The 22,710-nt window shown below is 37.5% G+C and overlaps 1 protein-coding gene across 1 annotated transcript in view; it reads left to right on the top strand.

The window, feature by feature from the left end:
- PHLDB2 (pleckstrin homology like domain family B member 2) overlaps positions 1 to 22,710 on the top strand; it is a 229,086-nt gene that overhangs the window by 180,301 nt on the left and 26,075 nt on the right. Inside the window, exons 7-14 of the mRNA XM_081086409.1 lie at positions 6,055 to 6,183; positions 12,003 to 12,158; positions 13,089 to 13,199; positions 14,979 to 15,068; positions 18,288 to 18,431; positions 19,291 to 19,476; positions 21,220 to 21,360; positions 22,530 to 22,629. Coding sequence (XP_080942535.1) covers positions 6,055 to 6,183; positions 12,003 to 12,158; positions 13,089 to 13,199; positions 14,979 to 15,068; positions 18,288 to 18,431; positions 19,291 to 19,476; positions 21,220 to 21,360; positions 22,530 to 22,629 — 1,057 coding nt within the window. The remainder of the gene's footprint in view (positions 1 to 6,054; positions 6,184 to 12,002; positions 12,159 to 13,088; positions 13,200 to 14,978; positions 15,069 to 18,287; positions 18,432 to 19,290; positions 19,477 to 21,219; positions 21,361 to 22,529; positions 22,630 to 22,710) is intronic.

The following is a 22,710-nucleotide window of genomic DNA, read 5'->3' as shown; positions in this document are numbered from 1 at the left end:
AATTCCTAGTGTTTTAGTTTTCCAAGTTTTTTATACTAAATATCCATTAATTTTGTAATTAAAATGTCAAAGCCAAAGGAAAAAATCCTAAAATGAAATATAGGAAAATGCCTCAGAGGCAGACAGAGAATGGGTTCTTCATCATCTCCATTCGTTGACATAGTTTTATAAAATTCCTCTGCAATTCAAAAATCTGAAAAGTTTTATGGGGGAAAAATAGTCCTTATTAAGGTTGGCACCAAAATTTAGTTGGTCGCAAAACCTGACTTTGACTAATATTCACTTGATGTGAATATTCTTAAGTAGCTGTAGTAATGGTAATATGTTTGAGTAAAGGTATCTTCCCAACCTCACTGGAAATGCCATATAATATATGCTATATGAACTGTGTAACCCTTCTAAAATTAAGAATATTCTGAAATCTGGAACACTTGTGGCCTTAAGAATTTCAGATAAGTGGTTTTGGGCTTAAAACAGTTGCCTAATCCATGAACCAAGGAGGATGCCTGCCTGGTAGACAACCCCACAGTGTTTAGAAAATGTTAAGGAAAGAGATTCTAGGGTGTACAGAGAGGATTTTGGATGGACCACTCTTAAAAATGATGGCTTAGGGACTATGAATTTTAACCCATCATTGTACCCATTCAAAATCTGACCCAATGTTTCATATTCCTATTACCTAGTGTGTGCTGGATTCTGTGCTAAACAGTTTGGAAGTTACAAAGATGGATCTTAATTTTCAAGAAAACCTTATCAAACTAATGAGGTTGTTGGATTTGGCCCCCTCCAAATATATATATGCTCAGTTACATTTGCATTTCCAATACGCAGAAAATAACTTTTTCCTTTGGGCCGGAATAACCATCTTTCAATAATTCGCCAAAATGGCTAACACAAAGGGAAAGAAGAGAGGCACCCGCTATGTGTTTTCTGGGCCTTTTAGAAAACGTGGAATTGTTCTTTTGGCCACATACATGCAAATCTACAAAAAAGATGATGTAGGCATCAAGGGAAGTACAGTGTTCACAAATGTTCCCCTAGCAAAACTGGAAGAGTCTGCGTGTCATCCAACATGTGGTGGACATTGTTGTGAACAAACAAGTTAAGGGTAAGATCTGGCCAACAGAATGAATGTATGTACTGAGCATATTAAACACTCTAAGAGCTGAGAATAGCTCCCTGAAACGTGGGAAGGAAAGTGATCAGAAGAGGAAGGGAGCCACAGAGAAAGAAACCTGGGTTCAGCTGAAGCGCCAGCCTGTTTCACCCAGAGAGGCACACTGTGTGAGAACCAATGAAAAGGAGCCTGAGCTGTGGGAGCCCATTCCCTATGAGTCCATAGCACGACAGTGTGAAAAATGAAAGACATTTTTGGTATAATTATGTCTCATGCATTATTTGAGACATACTTACATTAAAAGGTAATTTATTGTTTACCTGAAGTTAAAATTTAACTGAGTGTCCTCTGTTTTAACTAGCAGCCATACAAGCTAAAAAAGTAAGAATCTGCCCTAACCAGTTTGGCTCAGTGGATAGAGCATTGGCCTGCGGACTCAAGGGTCCCGGGTTCGATTCCTGTCGAGGGCATGTACCTTGGTTGCAGGCATATACCCAGTAGGGAGTGTGCAGGAGGCAGCTGATCGATGTTTCTCTCTCATCGATGTTTCTAACTCTCTATCCCTCTCACTTCCTCTCTGTAAAAAATCAATAAAAAATATTTTTAAAAAAGTAAGAATCTTTTTAGAATAATCTTGACCCATCTGCTTAACAAATATTGCACACTCAGATATGCTAAAATGATTTTTTTCATTGGTATTCAAGAATTTCTGTGTGGTATTGGAATTCAGGTAGAACCGACAGGTTAACTCTCAGAGAACTTAAAAGAGAGAAAACTTATGTTACTGTCTTCTAACCACAGATCTAGCAACATAAGTGGTCCTATGACAATTCTTGGACTATTACGTTCATTCAAGATTACTGGCAATTCTTTTGTGCAAATTCCAATCATTTAGGGTAACTTTATAACCACTCCTGAGCATTTGTCTATTAGAAGAGAATCATTTTGCATCTGAATTTGAAATGCATCATTTCTCTCTGATTGCATATTGGATATTGAAATCTCTCACAGTCCAATTTTTTGTTTAGTTTACTTGAGGCATTTAATATGAATGTAAAAATTTGGGACAAAACAACTGGGATGTTACTTGTAGGAGAAACCTTTTATATTTTGAAGCAAAGGTGCTAAGACCAAATATTTAAGAACAATTTCTGGTGTACCCTATGGTAGAATCTGGTGTCTTTATTAGGAAAATCAAAATATAGTTAATTGCTTTTGCCTTTCACATCATCCTGGGTAGCTAAATCAGTGATTGTCATCCTGGCTGCATATTAGAAAAGTTGGAGAGATTTTTGTTGTTGTTTTGTTTGTTTTTATTCTCACCCGAGGACAAGCTTAGAGAGAGGAAGGGAGAGAGAAACATCGATGTGAGAGAGGAACATTGATCTGTTGCCTTCCTTACGTGCCTCACCAGGGGTCGAATCCACAGTTTAGGTAGATGCCCTGACTGGGAATTGAACCGGCAACCTTTCAGCACACAGGACAATACTCAACCAATTGAGCCACTCCTGCTGGGCTGACGAAATTTTTTAGAGGCTCATTACTTAGCCTTTCTGACTAAGTGGAGGCTTGGAAATAACATATCGAAAAGCTCACAGAAGGTACTCTAATACGCAGTCTGGGCTAAGAACCACAGAGCTGAATAGCCTGCACTTCATGAGAAGTGACCAAGTTCCCTCTCTTCTCTACCTCTAGCCCCTTATAAGTATTTATTGAGTGAGTGAATGAACAACTCGCTATGGAAACAACTATAAGCCTGGTTTATGTACTGATTTCTACTTTTATTTGCCTGCGAATAATTTACTTTTGGGTGAATAGACACCTCGGGAACATCAGTCTTAAATACACAAAACAGGCACCGTCTGGCAATGAAGTGGTGACGAGGACAAGTCAGTGCCAGAACAGTGCTGATGGGAGCAGCCGTGTCTCTAGGGAATCTTGGTCTGTTCTTGGTTTTGTAAATGGCCCCTGTACACCTGGGTTTTCCTGGTGTGTCCCAATTCCTTGAAATTTATTTTGTCAACAAAGTTAAATTTGTTAAAATATTAAAAATGTATCTTAATTCATGTATTTCCTGAAAATCAATTTTATGAATCTTTAAAAAAGTTATACTCTTTCCCAATTTTATGTTTGGGAAATATCACTGTGCTATGGTCATTGGTATAGGTGAGTTTTAAATCTCGAGGCAGAGAATAACACCGTTTTTATATTTTACATGTAAAACGCAAGAATCCCTGTAAAAAGCAATTATAGCGCAATGATTGTAAAAAGCAAGTATAACGCAATAATTGTAAAAAGCAATTATAAGACAATAATTGTAAAAAGCAATTAGAACGCCGTCTAATTTGTCCATCTATTTTACCTTCGCTGTATTAGGTGATACTTTCAGCTCTAATTAACTACTGTTTGGAGCTAATTTCCCTCTGAAAACTTCCTGGGCAGTAAATAGGAGAGAGGAATATTAATTTCTTTCTGACTCAGAGTTGGTCTACTTCTGGCTCTGGCAGGACTGTTGTCACCTCTGTGGTCCTCTGTGATTTATGGCCAGGCACACCTGCCACTAGTCCTTCTTTCATCCTTCCCCTTTACTTCCTTTGCCCTATCCTTGGCCCCACTGAGCTTTTGCTCTGAGACCTAGGTAGTGGTCACAGCCTTACTGGTAAATCGCAGAGAAGCTGCAGGAGGTTCTGATGGTGCCTGCTTGCATAATTCTTCTAACCGCCCCCTTGTATGGAGTTGCGAAACGTTTTGAGCACCTCAGGAGGAAGGCACTATGTAAACAGAAGGTATTTTTTATTAGCTGTTCATTTGTGATCTATTATTAACAATTTTTTAAAATGAGGATGTCAGAGCAATTGTTTCTTTCTTTGGATTGAGACCTGTGTTTTAGGCCAGCACCTTTTCATATTGTCAAATATTGTATCAGTGTGTTTTTTTTTTTATCAAATATAACTTTAAATTTGGGGGCTTTGAACTTACAGTATTTAATTGGAATAAGTGATTTTCTTATTTGCTTAACTTTCTGTTTGGAATTAGATTTACTGCAAAATTTGGTGAAGTAATATCTAGAAATGGAATTGTTTTTGGATAACATTGTTTGCTTTTTAAAGAGGGCCATCTTTGATCCACACAGAGAGGAAATACATTTTATTGGCCAAAAGACAATGGGTACTTTGTATTGCTGTTTTATTAAGGGAAAAATGATTGATTCTAAAAGTAAACACTAAATCCAACTGATCCTGCCAGTATTTTCAGTTTTACTATGAATCAGCACTTGAGAATCCTTTTTTTTTTCTCTGTGAACAGTGTCATTGCTTTCTCCAGTTCCTGCTCAATGTATGTGCCCAATGAGCAAACTTGCCATTAAAGGCAAGAACACTGTCCTTACAATCTGCTGAGATATAAGTTGCAGAATCATTTTTAGGTTGATATATGAAGTAGGATTTTAGTTTTATGATTTCTGGATTTAATCATTATGAGAAAAGAATGCATTTCTAAATCAAAACATACATTCCTAAAATGCTCTTGACACTTTAAAATTTAAGCCAAAAATAGAGACTCAAGTGAGCTGGCATAGGTATTGATGTCATACAGTTTTAGACTTGAAAACAACAACAAAAAAAACCCATAACATCTTTTATAAAGAATCTAAATATATGTTTACACAGGAAATCATGGCCTTTTGGATGAAGAAGTTATAGTAAGTATAATTCCATAGGACTACTTCAGAGCTTCATCTTTTAAAAAAATACTTCTGTAATATACTTAGGAACCAGTTTTATTTCTACCAATTCACATGGAATGAATGAAGGAAAGGAAGGAAGGACATGGTGTTTTGCTTACTGAGGGTGAAACTGCGGTCATGCTTCATAAAGTGCTTTTGTGTAGTCCGAGAGGGTTCCGCAAGGAGAGAATCAGGTCTGAAGTTTACATCAAGGGTTCAGAGTATCATAAAAGGAACACAAGTTGGGAAGATCAGCGCTAAACAGGTTGAAGTTTTGTTTGTTTACCAAGTGGCATTGGAAGGCCTGATAATCACTGTCTTACAGATTCGCCTATTATACTCAGGAAAATGTCCGTGTCACTTTGGAGTGTGTGACTTAGGAGGGATTCAGTGCTATCTTCTCCTTTCTCTTCTATTCTCTGACTCCTGGGTATTCTCCTCCTCTTTTTTCACTGTCCATGTTTCACTTATTTTTTCAGTCAGTCCTTGTAGGGGAAGTTCTTATCTCCACCGTAAATGTCACACATTCAGGGTCTCTTATATACCTTCCTCTCACTGCTTGGCCAAGTCTTTTTTTTTTTTTTACTAGCTCTCTCAGCCTCTGAATTAGATGTTCTCCTTGGAATCAGATCCTCTAATTGCTTAAGCACTGAGGTTGACCAGATAGCTAGAACTGTTTCGGATGCTGGGTATTACCCAAAGTGCCTAATGTGCCTCCGACATGGGAATAAAATTTCAGTGATTTTCAAAGCTTGCCTAAGAAATGTCTTGAGCAAATTGGACTCCCACAGCACTTGAGGTAAATGCCTGCTTTTCATTGTCTGGCTCTCTGCCAAGTGACTCTGCAAGGCTGTCTTAGGAATTCAGTTGGCATTGCTTTTGTTCTTTGTTGACCATTGACCAACATTACCGTTGCTTCCCCGGCTTTTGTAACGTGGTGGCATGAAGGAAGAAAGGAAGGAAGGAAGGATGGGGGTCATTGCCAATACTCCAGGGTGTAGATTGTGTTTTGAGAATACAGAAATGGGTCTCTTGTTTCTACTTCCACTGATACCCCCTTTCCCTAGTCACTAACCTATGTTTCTACGTTCATAGGGTACCTAGAGTTTGCGTATACTGTACTGTATGTGTTATCCCTGGGAAATGTTCACTAACGCCTGCTTAGGTGTGAAGGTAATTTCTATTCTTCTATTTTCTGATTTCTGAACTTCAGGAGAAGGTAAAGCTTGATGCTGAAAGGGAAAAACTAGAGAGGCTTCAGGAGCTTTACTCCGAGCAGAAGACCCAGCTGGACACTTGCCCTGAGTCCATGCGGGAACAGTTACAGCAGCAGCTGAAGAGGGTCAGTAGCAAACAGGAATGTGCCCGTTGTTTTTTTGCTTTTTTGTTTTGTTTTGTTTTGCTTTTTCAATTAAATTCCACTTACTCTGACTTCCTTTTTCACATACCATAAATTTGCATAAGTTCTGGTCATTAGATACTTTTTAAACAGAAATATGCATGCTGACAGTATATATTATTTCATGCTAATCAGTTAAAAATTACCTTGTTAGAATCCTTCACCTAACTGATAATGTAAAAACATTTTTTGTTTTTTGGTGCTTTTTTTGTTTGTTTGTTTTCTGTTGTCGTTTTTTCAAGAGAGCAATTCCTGACATGTAATGGTCACCTAGATTGTAGCCTTTTAATCAACTGACACCTTCACCCCATTCTGTGCTACATTGTGAATACTATTTGCCCTTGAATATTTTTTAGCTTGATTTTATCTTCTTGTCCAAGAAGTATCCTATTCTCCTCTTTGCTCCCCACCACCGCTTAGTGTGTGGTTTTTCTTTCTACTTCTCAGTGACGTTGAACTCACAAGCACGATCACAGCAATCAGACATGCAGCCTCAAGATGCAGGGCAGAACTAATGGCCTCAACATCTCCTATATGAATTTCATGACTTTTAAAAACTCAGTGCAGCACAGACCTGCTAGTTGAACTTCATCAGGTTATTCACTGATCCATGATGCTGGCAGTGCTGAACACGGCCACGCTCTGCAAACACGACTACAGGGGTGGTTTCAGAATCACTGGTAAAGGCCACTCCTTAGTTCAGAGATAACAGGGCTGTTTCCTCGAAACAGAAGCCCAAATAAAGTGTGACCCTGGGGAAGCAGTCATTAAGAGTCTTGGACTTTCAAATAAATCACATCATAGTAATTAGTTTTGAGTGACTAACAATTTATGATTCCACATGAGTAGAAAAGAAGGCTAGTTTCATTCATGCCATTATGTCTGTACCTTCTTGAGCTTTCCCAAGTTGAAAAATAAGATAGCCCACCCTTGAAAATGTTTAAGATGACCTTTAAACAAAGATATTTGATGCCTTGAGAATCACTAGGTTATGAAAAATTAGTTAAAACTTTTCTGTCTATTGCAGAGGTGGAAAGCATCTTAATAAAGAGTATCAAATGCAGACAAGTTAAACTGCAGCATAACAGTTTTAATATTTGTTATTTCTTACAATGTTGGATCAAAGAAAGTTCCAACAGTGTTTCTTCCTCATCACTCATTTTATCAGGTGCAGCTAAATTTGCTGTATGAAGAGAAAACTCCTAATCCCTCAATGGCACCGATCGCTGGAAATCTTGTGGTATCGATGATTAGGAAAAGAATAATCGTATTTATAAAATTATTTTAGTTTGTCATTTGTTTGTTTATATGCCAGTTCACAAAAGAGGTCGAGAAACTGATTTTTATAGTTGTTTAATATTTTTAACTCTCCTTATTATTAAAGTTTTTACATAGCTGGAGTACTATGAGTCAACAACATTGCTACATATTTTGTTCTTTCTTTCCTCTGCAGTTACTGTTTGCATTCTTTATAAACATCACTTCAAATAAAAATTGGTAGATTCTCTTAATAAACTGAACCTAGGTTGATATAATTGCTGTTTGCTTAATCTAGCTTCTATAGGATAACTCATAAATATGTTCTAAGGATTTTGAGTACAAAAGAGGAAAGGAAATTATGCAGAAAACATATTTCACTAATTAAAGGCCAAGACTCCTTCCTCTTCCTCCCCAAGCAGAGTGTATTATACTTACTACAAAACCCCCCTTTTTTTTTTTAATATGTTTTATTGAGTTTTTACAGAGAGGAAAGGAGAGAGATAGAGAGTTAGAAACATCGATGAGAGAGAAACATCGAACAGCTGCCTCCTGCACACTCCCCACTGGGGATGTGCCCGCAACCCAGGTACATGCCCTTGACCGGAATCGAACCTGGGACCTTTCAGTCCGCAGGCCGACGCTCTATCCACTGAGCCAAACCGGTTTCGGCCAAAACCCCTTTTTTTAGGAGAGAAACTGGCTTGTGATAGCTTTTGTTCTCTTGATATCAAGAGGTCTACTAATTCTATTTTTCAGGAATAATGACCATAGTAACTCTTCACCCATCCCTTGGCTTAATGAGTAAAAAGTTCACTTATTTTGTGAGAAGTGAAACTTTCCTGTGTTTTCACAACTCATTTCCCTTCAGACCTCAAATATTTCAGATTACCATTTCACCACAAAGTTTTCCCCAAGGCATTTTAATTAGATTCAATAAAGTTGATTTTATTACAACAGATTTCATTAGGTGGCAAGTTACACAAAATAAAATCATAAAGGAATAGGAAGAACATCATTTTCTTAAACTGTATGTTGTCTCAAATACTTAAGCTGAAATTGTAGGTTGATTTTGTGTATTCAACCCTATGGATTTATAACTGTGCTTCTTACCTCTGAAGCATTGCTTTAAGAGTCAGATTACCATTTTCATCTGTATTGTTCCATGGCCTGAAGTAGTATGTAGTGGGTATGGGCTCACCAATCAAATTGCTCCCCGGGGTATGAGTAGTGTGGGAAAGAAAGCTGAAATTAAATGAGTCTTTAATTTGCCAGGAAAGGTTCCACTATTAAATGCAGGCAACACCTGGCTAGGACAGTTTCTTGTGCATTGGATATTTACTCAGCTGCCTAGTTGAGATTAGGCTCCTGGTTTTAAAAAAATTTTATTCATATATATATATATATATATATATATATATATATATATACATACACACACATACACACACACACATATATATTATATATATATATATATATATATTCCATACATATATATATAATTGACTTCAGAGAGGACGGGAGAGGGAGAGAGAAATAGAAACATCAATGATGAGAAAGAAAATCATTGATTGGCTGCCTCCTGCAGGCCCCACACTGGGGATCGAGCTACAACCTGGGCATGTGCCCCTACCAGGAATCGAACCATGACCTCCTGGTTCACAGGTCTATGCTCAACCACTGAGCCACACCAGCGGGGCACCATAATATCTATAATTGGGAGACCTTGTCAGTGACTCTACAATCAGTTTATAATTTAATCTTGCACAAGTCGTTCATTCTCCATGGGCCTCAGTATCCTCCTATATAAAATGAAGAGGTTGTACTAGATGTACCATTGTACCATTATCTTTCCAAATTTCAAAAGTATGCAGTTAAAGTCTTTGACTGTAGAACATAAGATGCAGGAATGTTAACAAACCCTGAGCCCCATTTAAATTTTCTTTCAGACTTGGTCTTGAGCTGTCATGAAATCATTACTTTAATATCTCCTGGCTTTATCACATCTATTCTCTTCTTCCTCTACAAGGCAAAGAAAACATAAACATCTACATATAAACTCTGCCATATAAATTCTCAAAAGTTATTGGAAAGAAAATAAAGGAATTGCACTGAATTTTCTTTAGTGAGCTGTTTCAGGGCCTTTCACACCTGGCCTTTAAGCTTGCCAGCGGTAGAGATCTATAATGTTCTTCTAGTAGTGAGGTGGAGTTCAGATTTTCATGCAACTCATTGTATACTTACCGGAGCTTCCTGCCTATATTGTTCTGTGCTCGATGAAACTGCTTCTGCCCCCAATTTTCATCCCCTAAATTTGTATTATCTAATATCTTTTAAATGTTTTTTTTTGCCCTCCCAAGTTGTTTTACTTTCACAGTGTAAGTTTATAGACACACATTTTGATAGTTTAGATAACTTGGTCAGATGATTACACCCGCGGTATCTGAGTGCTGAGTTTAGCTTTAGTTTTCCAGTTTCCTTCCTAGTGTGCTATTATTGTCATGCAGTGATTTAAATATTTACTAAAAATTAATTAGTGACTCTCTGACCTTCGTGCGGTTAAAATAACATATTGCATGTTAACCAGATGTGGATTGAGGGACTGACTAGCATAGTGTATATATTGTGAGCCATATATCCACTTTGAATGTAGATTATCTATAAACTAAAAAAAGGGTTTGTTAAATTTTTATCTCAATAACATTTAGACACAAATCAAGTTTAATGGAAAGACTTTAAAAATGAGTGTGTACAGCTGTATGAATAAATATATCAGCTAATGTATTCTGCAAGACTATAGGACTTAATACTTGTTTCAAGACATAATACTTGAGTTATCTCTTAATTTCTTCAGTAGAGACTAGATTTGGTCTGAGTTTATTCATTTCTTTAGAAATTATAAACATGAAATGTCTGAGAAGCTTGAAATGTCAGACAATAACTTGAAACCAAAACCATATTTTACTCTGGCCAATTAAAGTGTAAAGAAGTTTTAAATGATAAATTTTCAAATTGTTTTTTCTGCTCTTAAGCTTTGAGAATACACTTCTGTTGCTGTAGTGTTGGTTTTAATCACAGGGGTTACATGGTAGCTAATATCTCTTCTGTGAATCATTCTCAGAATAAAATTATTCCATAAAATAGAAATACATTTTATTTGGTTAAAAGACTTAATTTATTATCACTTACATAAAAACTAGGAGGTGGATGGAGTAAAATGCTAATGCAGATCTAATTTATGATATATTTATTTTTTCATCTCTTTTTGATGTTTTGATTGGAAAAAAAGTCTTGGCTGTTTTGCCTATGAAGAGCTGTAATCCATAAAGTTCAGCTGCCTCTTCTTTTTTTGCCATAGATTATTTATAAATTATATATTTTTAAAAATCTATACATACCACATTTATAGTTCTGTCAAACTCTCCAAAAGTAAAGGGTGGATTTTTTAAAAAAGTAAATTGGAGAATAACTTATACAACACGGGTCGATTTTTGCACAGATACAGATTCATTCTTGTCTTCAGGCATCTTATGAGTTGGAGAATGTCCATTCTAGATTATCTGATTTTTATGATTTCAGATCTTTCTTAAGTGTCCTCAAGATTACCCTGAGTACTGTGTATAATCTCTGAGTCTCTCTTTGTGCCTGATGAGAGCTAAGGTCCCTTCTTTCCACTAAGAAGTTTTATAAACAATCTTTTAAGAACCCCAATCTCCAAATATGTTTGATTACACCTCTCTTCAATAAAATTATGTGAGCATGCATGCCTATATGTTACGTTGATCATATATATATACTTATGCATGCTCAAAAATATATATTTATATTAAATAATGTATATATGCTACTTACTTGTATGTAGATTAAAGAACATTTGTTGAGGATTATAAAAGGGAAGGAAAAACTAAAATTAAGTATAAAGGAGCTCTAATATTTTCTCTTCACATCTTAGTGGATTGTGTGGTATGCCATTTGGGACATATTATCCTTCTTAGAGACCTCTGGTCTGTTATGTATGACAACTTTTCTTTTTTTTTTCTTTTTTTACAGTCAACAACTTTGAAATCTTGAATTTAATCACTGAACTAAAGTCTCATTTTATTTGACCAGTTGTGGAAAGTGGGAATGTTATCAAGAGACTATGTCACACCTTTGGTCTGCATATAATATTTAGGTTATTCACTGAATTCTTTGTATACTTTGTGATCCATTTTAAAGCCACCCAGTAGATTTAAAGCAAGAATTTCTCTGTCCACAAAGTAGTCTAAAATCGATGGTGAAATAAATGTGTCCCCATCCCCTACTCCCAAGTCCTTTTCCATTCTAATAACAGTCTCTGCACTGGGGGTTAATTCCAAAAGGAAGGATTACCATACTATAACCCTGTTTGATGTTGTAATTGAAAAGATGTTTTGGACTGTTTGCTCTTAAATTTTTTTTTTCACATTAAAAAGGCTGTAGCCATTCTAGTGTGTCTTGTTTTCATTTGCTTTTCTCCAAAGGATGCTGACCTGTTGGATGTTGAGAGCAAACACTTTGAGGACCTGGAATTCCAGCAGCTAGAGCATGAGAGCCGTCTGGATGAGGAAAAGGAGAACCTGACCCAACAGCTCTTGCGTGAGGTGGCTGAATATCAGCGGAACATTGTTACTAGAAAGGTACTTCTGCCGGGTGTCATTCAAGACAAAAATCATAATATGCCCCTCACTGTGTAACAATAATAATCAATAATACAGCTATAGCATGTGTCTGTCTGCCTGTCTTTACATCTGAATGTCTTTGAGTGTTTAATCACATATCACATTTGGCAGATTATGGAGCCAAATGGTGTTTTAAACTAGATAAACATTACATGTTACAGTCATTGTTACTTAATGCTGTGGATGCATTTATAAATAATATCTATTTTTCTCTCTTATGTGAAAACCGAGTTAGAGAAAATCAGAAATTTCGATATTTGTTTTCAATTACTTCCTTTTGCAGTCATAGTAACTAGCTTCAGAATAATTGTATGAACAAAATCTATTTGGAAACTTTCTCTGTCCATTGCTCAATAGTTCGCAAAGCTGGCTGATAGCTTGTCACCATTAGAAATAGCCCCATGAATGCCATGCACATTACTGACTCCTCCCAACCCCTAGCACCCAGATGTCCAGCCCAGAAATCAACTCTTGTTCCAGAATTTAGAATCACACCCAACACTTTGGACTAAACCCAAAAAATTGAGCAAAGGGAAGATAGAGAAGGTGACATCTTATGCTCTCAGTTTAAATAAGAAATTCCATTGTTTTTCCCATAAGGCGTCTCCCAAGATGATGCCAAAAATTCATTTGTAGTCTAAAACAAGATTTCCTGTTGACTTCTGGGTTCTTCAAATAGATTTCAAACCGCTCAAACTGTGTTGGCCTTTGGTAAGGAAAAGCCGCGAGCTTGGCCGTCTAGGAAACTGCCTCTGGGTAGCAATGGGCCAACCGTCAATGAGAACGTTATTCCAGCTATGAACACCTCTTCTCTTGTTTCTAGGACAGACTGGCAAGCCTTTGTATGTCTAATTTGCATCTTTCTATGATCATCTTCTTTTCTGCCAGGAAAAAATTTCTGCATTGAAAAAGCAAGCCAACCACATTGTCCAGCAGGCTCAGAGAGAACAAGATCACTTTGTGAAAGAAAAGAATAATTTAATAATGATGCTGCAAAGAGTACGTATTTCCTTTTCAGCCCTGGAAATGTGGGGAAAGTCATGTCCTTCAAAGCAAGTGCCTTTTAATAGTGAGCAGTGGATTGCAATTTAAGAATGACTTTCAAAGGGACCATGTCCACACCCCAGCCCCTAAAGTGGCTACATGCAAAGGGATCCCTCCACAACCAGATTTCCTGATATGGCCATAGTCTAATTTCATGAATAAGGCACCAGAAATTTGAGTTGAAGGGCCTAGTCTCCCAACTAAGCCTGGCGTGCAGGCCAGTACATAGGAAGGTGACATTTGGGATCATATGAGGTGGACCCAGAATGGTGTGCAGGAAAAAAACAAACCCCGGATGATACATTAAAATATGAGGCTGTACCATGACCCCACCTACAAGAAATGTAGCTGGAGTGTTCCCTTTTTAGGTATTTTTAGTTTGAGAATAGAGAGGAAAATCAGTGTTTTATATAGAATTATAAGTTCACTCAAAGTGCCTCTGTACCCATACCAATCCCCAGCAGCGTCTCTCCTCTTGCTTCTTCAGCACCTACAAGCCTCTGAATGGAGCTGTAGTTGCCATTCCTTTCCGCTGCTCTAGGGATGAACTCTGCTTCAGCACCATTAGCCTCCCCACCACCATTTTACCCTTTCACATAACAGTCAAGGGCACAGATTAAATTATATAATGTAATATGTAAGCGGTTTCTGAAATTTTAGCTGAAAAGGAAAAAGTTTCTTAGGGATAAATTTTTATAAATGGATAAGTACCCTCACAGAAATACCATTTCCTTATTAAAAATACATGAAACATAATTCTATTGTAAAAATTATGGATCATAAGTATTAAAATTACTTTCCCAAATTGATCTATAGATGCAGCTCAATGGCAATAAAAATCCCAACAGACATTTTGTAGAGATTGGCAGGTTGATGCTAAAATTTAGTTGACCATCATTTACAGAAACACACATGAAATAAAGTTATGTGTATTTGCTGATTGATCAATACAGAGGCTCACAGTAATCCAACCCTGTCATTCCTTTAGGGACACTGGTTCTGCATTCACTAATTCAGTGTTATGGCAACATAATGGAACATTAACTCTGCAAAATATGAGAATTGCCTGTATATGAAAATGTAAACAGTATAGTATAGCCAAAACAGCTTTGAACAAGAGCACAGTTGGAGAACTTATACTATTTGACTTCAAGTCTTACTATAAAGCTGCAGGATTTAAGACTCCTTGTGTGTGTGGTGCTAGCATGCAAATAGATATATAGATCAGTGGAAACAGAGTCCAGAAGTAGACCCGCACATATGCTGTCTAATTCATTTTTTACAAAGGCTCCAAGAAATCTAGTAGAGAAAGGAAAGTATTTACAACAGGTAGTGCTGGATCAACTGGGTAAACAAGGAAGAAAAGTACCTCAACACCATCCATTCTCACACCATACATATAAATTAATTTGAGGGCGATTATAGACCTAAACTTAAAACTTGAAATGATGAAGTTTCCAGAAGAAATTATAGGAGTGCAAGTGCCCTGGGTAAGGAAAGAGATTTTTTAAAGAGGAAATGGCAAAGAACTTGTATCCAGAATATATTAAAAACTCCTATGACTCAATAATAATACTTAAACACCCAATAAATAATTTTTTAAAAGCAGGCAAAAGACTTAAATATAAACACTTTACAAAAGATATATGAAGTCATCTGAAAAAATGTTAAAGAGCATTAGTCATCAGGGAAATCCAAAGTTGATTAAACTTAATAGATTTTGTGTTCTTTCAGGAAAAGGAAAATCTTTGTAATCTGGAAAAGAAATACTCCAGCCTCTCTGGGGGGAAAGGGTTTCCTGTCAACCCAAATACTCTGAAAGAGGTGAGCTGTGATTTCCGTGCCCACTCACATCACCTTAGACATCAGGACGGCGCCTCAGTCCTCTGCGATTAGCGGAACAGGAAAAGCATGCGCTTAAGTGACTTAGGAAAGCACTCCATGTGTTGATAGCCTTCCTGCCTTTCATTATTTTTGTGTCTTATGCAAATGCCCTGTGTGTATGTGTTTGTGTGTATGTGTGTGTGTGTGCGTGTGTGTGACTGCTTTGCTTGACAATGACATTGTGAGTTAACTCAGAGTTTCAAAAAATTTAGGGTCCAGAAGAAAACTAATCTTATATTCTCTTCTTTCCTTCCTGCAGTTTCCTTTCTCAGTTTTTCCTCTGTTTTATTTTACTTCTAAGTCTCCTAAAACATAAAAATTCCCCATTATATTTGAGAAGATAATCTGATTTCTTTCTTTTCTCTCTCTCTTTTTTTCTCCCAAAGTCATTTCTGCTACTTTCCATCTAAATTGAAAAATCCTAGTTATATTAAACTATATACACTCTTTATCCCAAACATCCATGTTCCCCCAGACCCTAACACTCTCCTTTCCTAAATATCTTTTTATAGAGCTACACTGCTACAATGGTGACTGCTTTAACTCTAATTTGGAAAAGTATAACCTTGACTAAGAAAGAAAACTTTTCATACTTATATTCTACAAAAAGCTAAAGAAAAAGCTTGCTTCTACCTAAAAATTTGCATAATAACAACCCCTTTATTTATAAATTGCTTTTAAAAAGACATCAGAGTTAAGAATTCCTGCATAGAAAGTATTTTTTTTTTGGGGGGGGGGGGGTGGTAGGGGGAGGAAGGGTATGTGAAGTAAATGTTCATCACATAACAGGTGTGCTTAATGTGTACCACAGACGCAATTTGTGAACTATTTCCACAAAAGCTTTATTAGATGATTCAGTTTCATAGTTTCTTTCCCATAATTCAGAACCCGGAACTGGCAGATTCAGTGGACAAAGGGTGGTTGTGAATGCAGCGTAGCCAAATATAGAATGTTAGCAAGGTGAGCTGGGGCTAGGTCTTGTGAGCCATGTTAAAGGCACATGGTTTATTTTCTATGGGTGGGAAGCCCCTGAGTGGTTTTAAACTGGGAGGTGACATCACTTGACATCCATTTGTTAAGCATCACTCTGGGCTGCTCTACTGGATTAGGAGGAGGAGCAGGAGATGCCAGGAAGCCAGAGTGGTGGTGATTGCAATAGTATAGGCTGGAGATGGGGGGGCTCAGAGTCAAGCAATGGCACAGAAATGGAGAGAATTAGCTGGATGCGGATATAGGATCTTGGAACCAGAGGTGACAGTTCTTGTTGATAGACTGGATGTGGGGATGAAGTAAATTAATGTCAGGAGCCATATCATTATTCCAGTTTGAATAATGAGATGGATACTGAGTACATTTTCCTAAGATAGGGAGGACTCGGGTAAGAATAGGTTCAAGAGGGAAGATAAGCAGTTTGACTCTGGACACAGTGAGTCTGAAAGGCTTATAGCATCCAAGGAATTAAGTAGGTTCCAAGGTCTCTTTACCTCTTAGTAGAAGAATAAAATCTTTCCTTTTCTATTAATGAGTGAGTTGTTCTTTTTCTCTGCAGACTTCCTGGTTTCAAAAGGCTATTTGGATTTATTATTTTTGTGTGTCTGCAACTCTTTTGAGTAGCTATGTGTTCTCTTTCATGGACCACATCAACTTGACTCACAAGTTGTTTTGATTTTCTTTCTTTCTGACTTTACTCTCTCTTTCTCTTTCTCACTCTCTCTCTCTCTGTTTTTAAGGAGTGGTAAATTTATATCTAACTTTTAAACAAGTCCCACTTTTGACAAGCTGCATACATTTTTGAATAAATTAATTTGGTTTTGTGGTCTTTGAAACATTCTACTATCAACTGAGAAAAAGAATAACTCAAAAGTTGTTACTGTTCATTTCTGATTCATTATCAAAGATAAAATGAAATTTGGACAACCCAGTTTTCTACTGCCTTTTTTCCATTTAATCTTATAAAACTTTACATAGTATTCATTGCCTCTATCTGAAGTGAGAGACTAATTCAGCAGCATTTTGATACCTACAATTTATAAACAGTCAATTCCCACTTTCTCTACTTTCTCATAATTACAATTCTCGGTGAAGCCTTGCTTTCTAGCCTGGAATTTTTGCTTCATCAGCATAATGTTATTTTGCCTTTGTTTGGGCCATTTTTTAAAAAGATTGATGGGCTAATAGAAGAACCTAAGTGTTAAATTTAACACTATTTTACCTTTGAAAGAGATACTATTTTCTACTCTTTATTCTTTTTTCATACTGCTTTATTGGTGTGGTGAAAATCATGATTGGTCTGTACAATTACTTTCCATGAAAATTTGCAAGTGCCTTTTCCTCAAATATAAATTCAGGAGTTTGAAGATGATAGACTTTGACTTATGGGTATTTATGCTGAAGCCAGAATTGAATCACTGAATTTAAAGTAACTGGAAATTCTCTGTCTTAGGAGTAGAGTGGGAGTTGGGGGAGCTGCCTTGAATTGAAACATCCTCAAGTTGCAACTCCACCTTAGGGTGTTTGTGTGTGTGTGTGTGTGTGTGTGTGTGTGTGTGTGTGTGTGTGTGTTCATGTGTCTTGCTAGGAGAAGCACACTAGAGGACAGTGTACTTCTTATTCTCATTTAATTGAGATGCCTAAAAGTTGGATTCCATTACAAATAAATTATTGTTTTATAAATGACTTAGAGCAAAAACCAGTAGCCCTCAGCCCACATTCACTCACACTTTAATTTATCAGGAAACAGAAGAAGAAAGAAAAATCTAAAAATAATGTGGAAAAGGCTCTTGAAATAGAGAGTGAATGATTACATTGTCAATTTTATATCTCTGATTTGTGTGTGATTATCTTAAATGTTGTGTAATGACAACCTCATTCAGTCAACAGAATGAAAGGTGATACCTCTGGGTATTTTAAAATCAATGATGTTGGGTTATTTATAATTTCAACGGGAAAATTGTTTTTAATGTTTGGAATATCATTTTTCATGATTAAGCACTGTAAATCCATTTCAATTGCTGATAACTCCCTGATGAAGCATTTGATAATACCACAGATATCTGGCCGTGCCGCTCTAAGCTAACTCCATTATATTAGAGCATTAATACTCTCGCATGCCTCAGCTTTTGCTTTCTTTGTGTTTAATTTCTAAATTCCTCCTTTTAGGGCTATATCAGTGTAAATGAAATTAATGAGCCATGTGGCAATTCCACGAATCTATCCCCTTCCACTCAGTTCCCTGCTGACGCTGATGCTGTTGCCACTGGGCCTACCACAGCTGTACTGGTGAGCCAGCCACAAAATAAAGAGGTGTGTTGGCATGACATTTCATTCATTCACTGCTTTCCTCATGTCAAAAATTAACCCTGGTTAACTGAAAATGAGGGCACTTGTGACAAATACACGTCTGGTTGACCAGAGGGTCAAAGTGATACTGAGTTTGAAAAACATACCAATTTGGGGGTACTGCTCTACCAATTGTAATACAAGAAACCATGAAATATATGGGACAGAGTGGACTACTAGAAGTAAGTTCAAAATCATAAACTCTATATCTGAGTACTCTAACCTGATCTAGCTTTCTTAAAAATCAAAAGTCTTTCTAAAATTGTTGGTTTGAATCACCTTTCCAGTTTGATTTTGTTTTCTTTCTTTCTTTTTTTTTTTAATCCTCACCTGAGGATATTCTTCCATTGATTTTAGAGAGAGAGAAATATCGATGTGAGAGAAACACATTGATTGGTTGCCTCCTGCATGAGCCCTGACCAGGGCCCGGGTCAGGGAGGGGCCTGCAGCCAACGTATGTGCCCTTGATCAGAATCAAACCAGGACCCTTTGGTCCACAGGCTGACGCTCTGTCCACTGAGCCAAACTGGCTAGGGCAATTTTATTTTCTGTTACATTTTGCAGTATGGATTTTTTTAATGTTATGTCTTTTTAAAACATCTGGAAAGGGGCAAATAATAATAAGTGAAAATACCGTCTGTTGATCTAAGTTGCTTGCAGGTTGGGGTTTTCACTAGAGGCTAAATGGAAAGATACAGCCTATCATTTGTGATTTCTTGATTAAAATATAAGAAAAAGAGAACAATGAGATTATTTCATTTCTTTGTCATTATTCTTTCATTTTATATGGACACATGTATACTTTTTTTTTTTCTCCATAAAGCAAAGATCACCTGTCTGTCCTGGATTTATGTTTCCTTCTACCCTTTCTCCTCATCCTGTCACTCAACCTCCATCAGCCCCTTGGCCTGAAGTCATGGCTCCATCTGTCAATCCCTTCCCTTTAAATGACACACCTCCTCCTCTGCCAGCTAAGAAACACAGAAGGCAGCAGCAGCAGGAGCAACAGGTAATTAGGAACTGGTGTTCAGAGCTTGCAAATCTTTCCTTCAACTTTTGCAAAGAAATTTCTTAAAAAGACAAGGTGCATACTCCTTTGCTGATTTTCTTTTTAAAGGACATTTAGTGAGGCCTAAGGGTGTGGGGAACGTTATAACTTTGGGACCTGGACTGTCCTCTCCTAAGTTTTGATATATTTGAGCTAATTTTATATCCTCATACATTAGTTTTCACTCAACCAAAATATTGCAACTTATCTTGGGTCTTTTCAAAATAATAATTATTATTTCCATAAAATCCATGGTATAAAAGTTGCTGTGTCAACACACATTTTTACACATTATTGAAACCATAATAGATATCATTCCTTTACTCTGTGTCAAAATTTCCTAAACATTTTACAAATAAACATCTCATTTCTCCCTTCAAATATCCCATGAAAAATGAATTAACTGCATATTGACATTTAGGGAACTGAGGCTCAGTATAGTAGATAGCTTGTCCAGTGTCACCCAAGTAGTGTTTTGGGGCCATAGAACAACAGTTTATATTGACCAGATTAAAATATATATTTTTGTAATTCTTAATGTTGCCCTCCTTTTACTACATTCAGTACATATGTATGCTTGTGTTTAAAAAATCTGTTATGAGCCTCCTTTAAATTATAATCAAATTCCTATGTGAATTGGGCCCCAGAAGATCATAAGGAAGCATATACACTAGATTCCCCCAAATAGGCAAGCCCTGCTGTGCCGTGTCAGCCCTTACATTTCATGAAGGTATCTTTACTCTCTGTTAAAGGACTTTATCTCCCCAGTACTTTTAGGTTAGTAAGTATTAGCTACTATAAGTATTTAATGTTAAAGTAAACATGCAGATATGTTTCATAATTGGCACGTGTAAAGAAGAAGAAGGAATTTGGTAACTCAAATTTGCATTAATTTTTACATATTTCAAAAGCCCAAGCTGAGGATAACAATGATCAAACCTAAAGAAGCTTTAACTAGGAAATAACTTCACTATTGAAGACTTTTTTTTTTTTTGAGAGGCCAAGGAAATTTTGGATAAATGTCAAGTTGGCAAATTTTTGCCTTAGGAATCTGAAAGGGAAAAAAAAGAAATAGTCAACAGGAGGGCTTTGTTTTTTTATGTGAGGAATTATTCTAGGGGCTTCTTGGCCAAGATCTTTTTTAAATAAAAGAGTAACCTAGAAGGATGCCTTTTATGGAAACGTTATGCCGATTTGGAGTGTGTTTATGTGAATGAAATATTATTCCAACTTTAAAACAACTCCCCTGTTTACTTGCTCTTTCTCTCCGTCTTCTTCCTTCTCCCTTTTCTTGTTCTCCTCACACTGGGATCTGTGCCACCACACAGAACTGTCCAGACAGACAAGGGGAGAAACTGCTTACTTGCTTTGTCCACTGGCTGTTCCGCCATCCACATGGCGACCATCATAATCATTTGTAAGTTGTCCTGAGGCCCCAAGGCAGCAGGCACTAACTATGAGACTGAAAGGTGGATTTTTTTTTTCCTTTTGTTTCTAGGTTCAGTAAAAAATTCTTCTACTGCCTGTGCATCTTACCGAATGCTAGCTAGCCCAAGTCTGTTAGTGAACACAAGTATGAGTTGGATTTTTAAAAATTTTGTTAAAATTCCCAAACTTCTTGGTAAATGCATACTTCTTAATTTCTTCAGTGACCTGTTGCAATTAGTCAAGTTTTGCTATTCTGCTTTACATTTGCATTTAAAGCACTTTAGAAGTCTGGAAGAAAGGAAAAAACAGCATAAAGAAGGCCTCTATCTGAGTGACACTTTGCCTCGAAAGAAAAGCACTCCTTCCATATCCCCACACTTCAGCAGTGCTACTATGGGGAGAAGCACCGCCCCGAAGGTAGGACATGGGGAGAACTGTGGGCTTCACATTCAGGGAGTCTTCTCGTCCTTATGTTGACAGATGCTCAAAGGTCCTTAAAGAAAATGCTAAATAATAAATCATTAAGTTTGCTTGTGGGGCAGACATTATGACTAAATTGCATTTTCTGTCTTATTCAGAGGACATTTGGAATTGTATGCTCTGGTACCAAAGAACCTGGTTCAGGGTATTTTCTGCCACCACCACATAAGTGGTAGGTGGCATTCATGTGGCAGACTCCTGTGGCTGCATCCTACAGCTGGAAATTGGAAGATACAAGCTCTGGATTATAGGAATAATAGGACAAGATTTTTATTGAGTCATTTCTGAACCTGACACTGGGCTAAGTGCTTTATGCGGATTGTCTTATTTGAAAATCCAGCAAGACTATTCAGTAGAGATACTAATTGCTATCCTCATTGTACGTATGGATAAACTGAGGTATAAAGAAGCTAAGTGACTAGCCCAAGTGCCCTTAGTTGGTTAGTCATGAAGCTGGAATATGAACCATGTGGTCTGATGCCTAAACCCTCATTTATGCTCTGCTGATATGCCTGAGGGGTCATTGCAGGAAGAGGAGGAAAGGGAGGTGACAAGGAGGTGCTGAGGGGACAGGCTTTGGGGCCCTTCCTTTGACCTTAGTCAGAATAATGTTGTTTTAAACTGGCATTCTGTTTTATAAACTGGTGTTCCAAGAATATTTTACATAAAGGGTTTTGCTATTAAAGAGAGTTCTAGAACCACTGGAGGAGTTTATAGATTTCTCCAGGTTTCGGCCCATTAGATAACTGGGGGAGGTGGAAATTGGCGCCCGTGTCACAGGGTAGGTCTGCTCTGTCCTGGTGCATGCCCTGCACGTTCCTGCCCCTGCCTCTGCCCTCTGCTCCTTATGCATGTGGAACTTTGAGTTGCTCTCAATGGTGGTTTTGGAGAACAAGTGTTTTCCCTGTCTTTTGGAATTGCTGCCACTGGAGGAACTGCTGTGATGTGGAGACTTCCATGGAGCTCCTTGGGAGGGACAGTGACTGGTCTTTATCATTGAGCGTCCACAAACGGGTTGGAAGACCTTCCTGTCCTGCCCTCTGTGCTTAGATAGGCGCCATGGAAAGCTGCAGTTTGCCTGAAGTGTTTCCTCCCGGTTCTCACAGGCTCACTTGCCCCTGGGACAGAGCAACAGCTGTGGCAGCGTGCTCCCTCACTCGCTGGCAACCATGACCAAAGACTCAGAATCTCGGAGGATGCTCAGAGGTATGTCACTTTAAAAATCAAATGGGATGCCTTTTGTTAAGCATAAAAATTCTTCAGAGAGAGGGAGGGAGAGCAAGGTTG

Source organism: Myotis nattereri, assembly GCF_964212035.1.
Source record: "Myotis nattereri genome assembly, chromosome: 3".
In the NCBI taxonomy this organism is placed as follows: domain Eukaryota; kingdom Metazoa; phylum Chordata; class Mammalia; order Chiroptera; family Vespertilionidae; genus Myotis; species Myotis nattereri.
Note: the sequence above shows the minus strand (reverse complement) of the source record. Positions and strands in the feature narration are given on the sequence as shown.